Genomic DNA, 10,011 nt, shown 5'->3' on the forward strand with positions numbered 1-10,011 from the left:
CAGGGACCACTCTCACCATGGTAGTTCGAAGCCAGCAGGTTGACAAGTGGGGTTTGGCACCAGAACCTTGTTTGTGACTTCCTGCCATTCCCATTGATCCAGGGGGCATCTGCAAACAGATCCTGGCCAGGGAGGTTGCTCCATAAGGGGCATCGCAAAAGAAGGTGGGCCATGGGTGGATTAAGCAGATCACTGCAGAGTGGTAGGTAAGGCGCAGCACGAATAGTTTGGACCAATTTTCGGGTCATCATCAGTCAACGGATGTGCAGGGGAGTGCTATTTCCAAGGACGGGAAACCCGGGGAGGGGAGTTGAGCGGAGGGCTCCAGGTATGATGCACATGGTTACGCAGTTATGATACTCGGGGCAGAAATCAGAGCAGCAGATTGGGCAGGGAGAACAGGGCAGGGAACAAAAAGGTAAGTCAGGAGAAGGGGATCAGAGTGGCACTCAGAGAAGGTGTGGGTCGAATTTGTGGCACACCTCCATTGCACTAGAGCATGTGTTAGACAGCTGCCGAAGCACACAGGAGTATGGAGGGGTCCGGGAACAGGCAATAATTGTATAGACCTTGAGTACTGATAGCATCTCTGAGGGTCTGCATGCAGTACATTAGAGCATAGGACTAGGAACTGGAACTCCTTGGTACCGTGTCCGATTCCTGTTAGGCAAGCCAGTCACTGCCTGTTTTTTCAGAGACGCTTGGTTTAGTCACTAGAAGCTCAGATTTCAGCTCTTAATGTTTTCACAGTGTCTTAATTACTCAACTATTGTTATTTGTTATAGTCAACTTAACCCTCAGGTCTCTATTGTGCCCTGGTTACGGGAGAGCATGAGCATACTCACCCTCAAAAAGCTTATAATCTACCCAGATAAGGCAGACTAACGATGGGTGGAAGAAAGCATTTTTAGCCCTTCTTTGCATTTCAGGAACTATAATGGGAAGATATTTGGGGTATGGACAGCTATAATTCTTGTTTCAATATCAAACAGTATCAATTTAAGCTGTTACGGTGTAGCTGTTATGTCTGTACCCTGCAGAAGCAGAAGTGTTAGCAGGGTTGCAACTTTAACTCCGTTTCATTCAGGATTAAATTTACAGTGAATTAATGCCCAGAGATTGCAGACATCATAATTGCAGCATAGCAGCTCATGCATGCTCCCAAGTGGCAGTTCCCCTCCCCTTTTAATGTGGTTATAAAGTACATATGTCCATAGCCTTAATGGGTTATTGAAAGTCATACTATCCATCTAAATCTGATTCTATAGACTCCCTGTGAAACCCTGAGTAGGCTATTTCATTTCTCTGTGCCTTAGTTCCCCCACTTTTAAAAACAGATCATGACTTTTGTGGGAGACGCACATTAGAGAGTTATGCTGAAATTACAAGTTTCACTTAGACCATACTAAAGGCGCTTAAAATGTGAGTGTCTTCACATTAAAGCTTCTTAGCTTGTGCCAAGTGTCCCAAAGTTACACCACTTCAGGCAAAGCTCAACTCTGGGCTGTGCTACCTAGCTTGTATTAGGGTAACATATCTGCCCCGCAGAGATAAAATGAACAAGTTGCAGTCTTCCAGCATCCCATCCTGCACTGTTCCCAGCCTGTGTGTTCATTTGGTCCAACTTTTGTCAGTCAGGGCAGGGTTGTTCCTATGCAAGCAAATTCTCCAGTCTAGTTTCAGATATCCCAAATTCTGGTGCCTGAACCAATATCTCTGGGGACTTTGAGCATGCTCAGAAAAGATCTCCTGTCCTCGGGTCGTGTGTCTCTGTAGGGCGTGTGTGGGGAGATCTCCTCTGACACACTTGCTCACCACGAGCTACAAGCTGCCCGTTTTCTTACTCTGCACTCCGATGAGTTAAGGGGTGGACATGCTGGCATTTTGAAATTGTTGCCAGGTAGTAAGAAGGGCTGCATTTGGTGCTTCCCCTCCTCTGCTTGCAACGAGTTCCCACAGTGTGCAAGGTCTTGCAAGAATGAGAATTGCAAGATAATTGGCAAGCTGTTTCCACTGCAAATTGGAGCGATTCTCCTCAGCTGTACATGCAAAGCACTGAGACGCAAAGTAATGGCAATGTTTAGGAAAGGAAATATTTAGGAAAGGAAAGCCAGTGTTTAACTGCTGAAAATCTTTCAGAGTAAATAAGCTGCCAAAACACCCACTCATCGATTTGCTTGCACTGGAGATAATCAGGAATGTACTAGGAATGCATAAACACGTGTAAACTCGCACAACGTAACTACGCGTGTTGGGATATTGTCTATGTATGTTGTGAGACACAGACTGGGAGGATCCTGGCTCACATCAGGACACAGACAGTCATGGGTGGATCTAGGATTTTCAAGGTGGGGGGGTGCAGATGATGTGGTACGTCATCACTTACAAGACAAGGCGTACATTTATCAGGTTAAAAAGCAACTAGAAGCTCTACTAAGAAACTAGTGGCCGAGGGCTATATTATCCAGTTTCAGATTAAAGCAAATATAAATCGGCAACATCACATATTATGTATCAAGCAAACACAACACCCAAGCAAAAAATATTCAGTCTATGTTGTTTCATTAGTCCTCTAGTTCTTAGGAAGGAATGGATGTTTCTTTTTCAGATTCATAAAATCTAGCCTTTTTGAGCATCTTGACAGTGCATGCAATGCTTCACTAAAAGTTATTTCCATGCACAGTTATTTTTAGTTAGAGTTAAAAGCAGTCTGCAGGGTGTGAAATAGGAGCTACATTACCCAGAGCAGCTAACAGACAGCAGAATTACACAATAAAGAATAGCTTCATTACTGGGATATTAAGACCACTTAAAAAGGAGAGGAGGTCATTAACACCTGTGGAATGAAGAGTTTAGAAGGAATCACATGGAGTGCAATGAGCCATGAAGTCAATCGACTCGGTCACTGCTGCCTGAATAGAAATGCTACTATCACTGCCAGGCAGTTGGTTTTAAACTTTGGGTGGTACAGGAATCAAAGAGGGGCACAACTGCCCCCCAGATCCACCCCTGGACAGAGTTAATTCTGCTGATAGCTGGCACCCATGCGTAATGATATCTTTTTTTGGATGCCTTGTTACCGTTGTGCAGCATGGCTGTCGACATCAGCCATCGTGGCATTTAACTGTGTAAATATTGCAAGCTTCTTTCCCAGTGTTTTATTGGCATTTTAAGGAAGGATGGATTTTTTTGGCTATAGTGCCCAATGCAGCGTGCATTCGCACAGACAGTGCATGTATGCATCTTCATGCTAGACTTCGTTGTGATGTCGCCATACACTTGTAGGCGGTACTGTACTAGAAAATGTCCACTCCCATGAGAGATGAGCTATGGTGCAAGGAGATTACAGTCTAAATGGACAACTCAGGAGACACCGGAAGGATTATTATCCCCATTTTTCTGAAAGGGATATGAGGTAGCGAGCATCTCCATGATTCGCCCAGTATTGCATGGGGAGCCTGGAACCCAGCCGGGTAATTTAAACCCAGATCTGGGTAGCAGCCTGTGCCTAAACTTAACAATCCTTCCTCTGTATTGGAGCCCTTTTCTCTCATGTGCAGTCTTGTGTTATTTATCACTCTCATCAATTTTCGAGCTATCGAAGCCATTGGTTGTTGCACCTTCCAAAGGTCAGAACTCAAATGGCGTTTCAATTGTGTTTCTCTTAGAATCAGTGTAGAGAAAGGAGCAAAGCAAAACAGACAGAGAGGCAGAGCGAATTGGAAAGCATTGAAGAGATTGCAGCAAAAGAAGCAGAGAGAAATCTGAACAGTAAAATAAATCTAATCTATAGACAGTTTGAAGTTGAAGCCATTAGTGTCAGTGGAGCATTGGAGGAATTCTTTTCTCCCTAGCACCGTCTGGCTTCTCTCTAGGAAAAAAAAAAGCATGCTAGGAAGCTACTTTAAAGCATGCATGTGTGAACCAGGAGAGTTTTTGTGCTTAAATTTTGGGAAGAAGCCAAAAGGTATGAACTGGAACTAGTTTGGATACCAAAAAATGAATTGAAGGGAATCTGAAAAAAAAATCCCTCTTCACAAGATTTCTCCCATTCCTGGTTGAAATGGCTGCAGCTGTCAGTTGTGGGGTAGGGGTGGCAGGAGAAGGAAGTAGCAAGACATCCAGGTAATAAAAAGACCTTAAAACAGGGGTGGGCAATTATTTCAGGTGGAGGGCCACCTAGTGAACTTTGGTGATTTTTCATGGGCCGCATGGGTGGCCCTGCTCCTTGCAGTTGCACTGCTCCTGGTCACCATCTTGGGACCAGAAGTCCCACTTCTTGCCCCTGGAAATACTCCTTTTGGGAGGTGGGGTTGCCATTTTAGAACCGGGAAAAAAACCAAATCATACACTAGAAATCAAACACCTGCTATAACATATTGTAATTGTATTACAAAAATATTTTTGGCATGATTTGTGTGTGCATAGTGTATATAGAGGTGATTGCATAATAACTCAAAAATAAATTCATAGCCTTGTATATTGTGGGGGGGGTGTGGTTGGGGTGTGGGGGGGTGTGTGTAGTGGGGTATGGAGGTGTGTGTGGTGGGGTGTGGTGTGTGTGTGGGGTGTGGCAGGAGAGTGTGTCTGTGTGTATGTGTATGGTGGGGGGGGGCACAGCTGTGCTGGCAGTGTCGGGAGCATGGCAGCAGCAGGAGTGAGGTGGTGGTAAGTGGAATCGCTCCTGCAGACGCTGCCAGCACTGTTGATGGGCAGGGGAGTGGCAAACGCCAACCAGGAGTCGGTGACCACCCACAGGCACCACTGGCAGTGTTGGCAGCAGCCAGGGGCTATCGTGGACTGCCCACGGATGACACTGGTGGTGCCTGCAGAGGGATGGCAAGCAGTGACCGCCCACAGGCACCATCAACAGTGTCAGCTGTGCCTTTTTGCAGAAGGTACACCACCACGCTCTGGGGGTGCACCCACATGCACCTCTTATGCGTCACCCCTGGTGTGAGGTGTGGGGGGGAATAGGGTATGTTGAGGGGTGTATATGCAGGGGGTGTGGGTGCAGGGTGTGGGTGTATGGCATTTGTGGGGTGTGAGGGAGGGTGGTGGAAGTGTGGGGACCCCCTCCACTCCCTTTATGGCACAACAGCAGCAGGTGGGGGTACCTGGGAGTCAGCGCTCCAGGTAGCGCTCCACATCGTGGTGAGGAGCTCAGGCTGCCTGGGCCACCTCTATCACCAGCACTCCCAGCTGCGCACACAAAGCCCCTGCACTTGGATGCCACAGGAGGGAAGCCCCACGCACTGGAGCCGACTGCCTTTCCTGCCCCCTGCCGCGCAGGTCCCAGGACTCCGTGGGGAAGCAGGGGCTGGGGCTCCCCTCCACTTAGTCCCAGGACCTGCGTGGCAGGCGGCGACAAAGGCAGCCGGCTCCTGTGCGTGGGACTTCCTTCCCACTGCATGCAAGTGCAGGGGTGCACCTGCACAATGGGGAGCACTGGCGATAGAGGTGGCCCGGTGGGGCTGCAGTGCTCACCACGATAAGCAGCACTAGCTGGAGCCACATGCCACCGAGCGTCAATGCGTACACTGGGCACGCGTGCCCCAAGTGCCCCCGCCTGCTGCTGCTGCTACTGCCCGCCAGGGCTGCACACACTCTTGCTCCACTCCCCCACACACTCCTGCACACCCACACCATGCCCACCTTCACGCTGCTGCCGCCCCCCTCAGTGCAAGCTAAGCACTGCTCCACACTCCTACCCAGCTGCAGCTCTGCCCCTGCCCTTACCACTTCCCTACCTGCTGCCCAGAGCAAGTGGGATGCCACGGAAGCTGAGCAGGTTCCCTGGCAGTTGCAGCAGTGGCAGCAGCTGCCCCACCTGAAAGCCACGTGATGGTTGACCTGGGCCCTTCTGCCCATGCAGGTGGGAGCAAGGAGCAATAGATATTGGTGGTGGTGGGGCGGGATGTATACATGGGCGCCTCACTCCTACCCTTGTGGGCAGAAGGGCTGGGCAGGGTACAATTAGTTGGTGGGCACCGCAGACCAGATGAAAGTGCCTGGCAGCCCAAATGCAGTCTGCAAGCCAGATGCAGCCCACAGGCCGTATTTTGCCCACCTCTGCCTTAAAATATCATCAAACAGAGAATTTCCCAGAAAGGCGGTGGACAAAATTAGCCATCAGTAATGGATTTTGTCATGCTTTGCCTTCTTTTCCTTCTCCCACCTGTTCCTTTTAAAAATTTGCAATTCGCAGAATTCTTTATTCTTTGAAACAATCTGCGGACGTCACCCGAGCACGCAATCATAACAGCTCGTTACCAGGAGTCAGCAAAGATATTTGTGTTGGGCTTTAGTTCAATAAATGGCGTGGCATTGTTTCCTTTTTTATATATATATATGGCTCGTGTAACTAAGCAACACAGGACAAAGGCAAATGTTTAAATATTACAATCTGAGATACCCCTCACAACATTGCTTTTCGGCATTGATCCCTGGAAATTTTTGGCGCCTGCATTATTTTAAATGTGTGCTCACCTCCCATTGATTTCAGTATGTTTTCCTGAATTTGAGTCTCAGTCAATAATTGAGCAGCCAGTGTTTTTCATTGTGCTGGTTTGTTTTATTTTGCTTAGGTTTGATTTTGTTGGTTGGTTGGGATTTTTTTTCCCTGCAAACAGCTGTGCCAGCAAAGCCAGGCGGCTTGAACATTCATAAAAAGGAAATGCTTCAAGCCCGATTATGATGGGACACGTGACTATCTGTTGACATTTATTAAAGCTGTTTTCTTGGCCCAACAGTATGATCTGCCTGCTTAGAGGACTGGACTGGGCCTCAGGACCCGAGTTCTCTTCCCAGCTGTGGCGGTTAGGTGACCCTGTGCAGATCCAATCACCTCTCTGTGCCTCAGTTTCCCTTTCTGTACAATGGGGAGAATGATACTGCTCTCCTTTTAAAGTGCTTTGAGATGTGCTAATGAAAAGCGGCACTTAAAAGCTAGGTGATGTCATTACTATTTGATTTACTACCTGCTTTTGAAAACAGAACGCACAAAACCATTGGCATGTAGGGGTGGGCTTAAGAGGGCAAGTGTCTCCATATGCCAGCATTCAGGAATTAAGACGTGATCATGTGCATGTACTGTATTGCTCGTATTTCCACATGGTTATTAAAATGTTTCTCTTTGTCCTTCTGCAGCTGAATGCGGTTCATCTGTAACTGGAACACAGGGTGTTTTGCTATCTCCCAACTATCCAATTAACTACAATAACAACCATGAATGCATTTACTCCATCCAGACCCAGCCAGGAAAGGGGATCCAGCTGAAAGCCAGGACTTTTGAACTGGAGGCAGGGGATATTCTTAAGGTAACAACTTGCTTTACTGGGATGGGGGGTTCAGAGAACTTAGAGATGGATGCGCATGCTGATAAAGGTTACTTTGAACATCTTATCTGGTTTATTCCTAGTGTACTTTGAGCCCAAACTCCTTGACAGGTAAAGTGCAACTTCATCATAGAAGAAAATAGTTATCTTGAAGTTTATCCTCTATTGCTATTATTATTATTATTTGTCTAATGGAGCACAGAGCACCTCACCCCCTAGTTACAGATCCTGAACCTGAATGCTTGGTGCCGTACAGGCATTGGATAAAAGCAAGACCTCTTCTCCCAAAAAACTTACACTTTGAATTGTCTCAGTAGCATCTCTGGGAAATGGTATAGCTGTGCGTCTCTGCTAAAGTTGGAGATGCCATACAGTAATGTGGGGACAGATGTTTAGAGCAGTGCACATCTGGGTCTGTAAAAGCTTTGCATTGCTTGTGGCCATTAAGTTTTTAATGAGGTTTAACATGCAACAGAGAGCTACTTAGACTGAGTCAGCAGCACCAAGCATGAGGAAATATATGTAGGTAAAGCAGAGTACCTACTTCTAATTCTTGAGTGATTGCTGAAATGCCCAAATGCTGCTGTAGTGGCATCTCCACTGCTGGGTGGAACTAGACTGGTTGATACTGAGAGATCTTGTTCTTCCAGGCTGCATTTAGATAAGAAGTTGGAGCATTTGGCCTTTTTTTCCCACCCTGCAGATGTGTCCCCAAACCTTTTGAGATTCAGATCTCAACCCCTTGGTTGTATACTTGCCCTCTTTCCTTTGCTCTCTGTTTTCAATGTGGATTTGTTCCTGGTGAAATATGTTGAGCTGATAGTCCTGGAGACTGAACTGTACTGAACAGGCAGCGGCAGTATGGGCTTCCACCAAACTGTCCAGAAACTGTCCTCTCTGTACCACACAGCCACAAGGAATAGGGTAGCAGAGGGCATTTGGTCTTCAGATCTGTCTTTCAGCTGAGGTTTCCAATAAAGCAGCCCTTCAATGCTAATACTGGTCTGGTTTTACGGTTTTGAACACACCTGTCTCCATAGAAATTGGACTGTCTCCCAAATAGCTTTCAGATATGTCCCTTCTTTGGCAATCCCTAGCAGTCGAGGATGATTGTCTTCAATGATTGTCTTATCTGTGGGTCTGAACATGGCTGACAAGGCCGATCTGGTGCAACTCAGGCACGTGTTTCCATGCGTGGTGGGTGGCTCTGGGTACTTGACTCGGTCCACAACCCGCGGTTTCTGCCACTCCCACTTTTCCATCTCCTGTTGTCATCACAAGGTTTCAAAGTACAGATATCCTTGCAGCAGACTCTTCCTCCATTTGGGGCAGTTTTGGGGAAGAGTCTTTCACGAGTTGATGTCGATGTTACATTTTTTTCAAGCTAGCCTTGAGGATGTCCTTGAAGTGCTTTCTCTGCCCTCCTCTTGAGCATACGCCTTGACCAAGCTGGGGGAGTACAACTTGCTTTGGGAGTCTGGAGTCCAACATCCAGATAACATGCCCGGCCCAGCAAAGTTGATGCCAGATGATCATCACCTTGGTGCTTGTGGTGTTTACTTGTGAGAGGAGCTAATGGTGTTGTGTCTATCTTCCCACTGAATTTGAAGGATCTTCTGCAGGCAGCCTTGGTGGTACTCCTCCAGTGACTTGACGTGTCTCCTGTACATTGCCCATGTCTCACCTCCATACAGTAAGGTGGGAATCAAAACCGCTTTATAAACCATGAGCTTGGTTTCACATCTGATGTCGCGATCTTTAAACACCCGTCTCCTCAAGTGTCCGAAGGCCGCTCTTGTACATTCAAGGTGAAGTTGGATTTCTTTATCAATGTCAGTCTTCTGTAAGAGATGGCTTCCAAGGTACGGGAAATATTCAGTGTCCTCCAGAGTCTCACCAGGCATCTGAATTACCGGAGCTGGGGACTGCTCATGAAGAGCTTGTTGATGGAGCACCTTAGTTTTCTGAATGTTAAGCATCAGTCCCATTTTCTTGTATGCCTTGGTAGAGACGTTGGCAATTGCCTGAAGGTCTGCTTCTGAGTGAGCATACGCTAGAGCACCATCAGCATATTGCAGCTTGATGACTGAGGTCAGGGTGGTCTTGATTTTGGTTTGGAGTCGGCTGAGATTAAACAGCTTACCACAGTAAGGGAGAGTGTTGGAGTGATGATGCAGTCTTGCTTAAGTCCCATCTTAGCCTCAAAGGGATCTCCAAAAGATACTATAGATGCATAGCTATCATGGTAATTACCATGATGGTAATTAAGAGATGTAGCTGGTTGATCATGAAAGACCTGACCTGTAACTCTTGGAAGCCAGTTGAAAGACTCCCATTAACTTCACGCTTTAAAATTAAAAAAAAAAAAAAAAAAAATGCAGCTGAGCCATTGCAATGTCTATGGTTGGCGGCCCCATGTGAGGTTAGTGAGGTGCTAAGGGTCCTGTTATAGTGGTGAAATAATATTTTGTAGGCTGTGGATACCAGATAATTAACTTGTGTCACTGCTATGCCATCATTTGCAGTTCCCGGAAACAGGCTAGCAAACATATTTTAGCCAGTCGAAAGCCTCAGGACAGCTAAACTTCACCAATTCACACTTCTGTCCGAAAGAGTCATCGCCCATGCCTGAAGTTTATATGCTGGAAGTATGTGTTGCAGAACAAGGCATTCC

General features: G+C 47.0%; 1 protein-coding gene across 1 annotated transcript in view; it reads left to right on the forward strand.

Annotated features, from left to right (window-relative positions):
- Positions 1-10,011, forward strand: part of LOC102368221 (CUB and sushi domain-containing protein 1) — a gene marked incomplete at its 5' end in the record, with an annotated part of 292,700 nt that overhangs the window by 109,412 nt on the left and 173,277 nt on the right. Inside the window, one exon of the mRNA XM_014523449.2 lies at positions 7,150-7,319. Coding sequence (XP_014378935.1) covers positions 7,150-7,319 — 170 coding nt within the window. The remainder of the gene's footprint in view (positions 1-7,149; positions 7,320-10,011) is intronic.

The sequence above is a fragment of the Alligator sinensis genome, unplaced genomic scaffold (genome assembly GCF_000455745.1).
Source record: "Alligator sinensis unplaced genomic scaffold, ASM45574v1 scaffold994_1, whole genome shotgun sequence".
In the NCBI taxonomy this organism is placed as follows: Eukaryota; Metazoa; Chordata; order Crocodylia; family Alligatoridae; genus Alligator; species Alligator sinensis.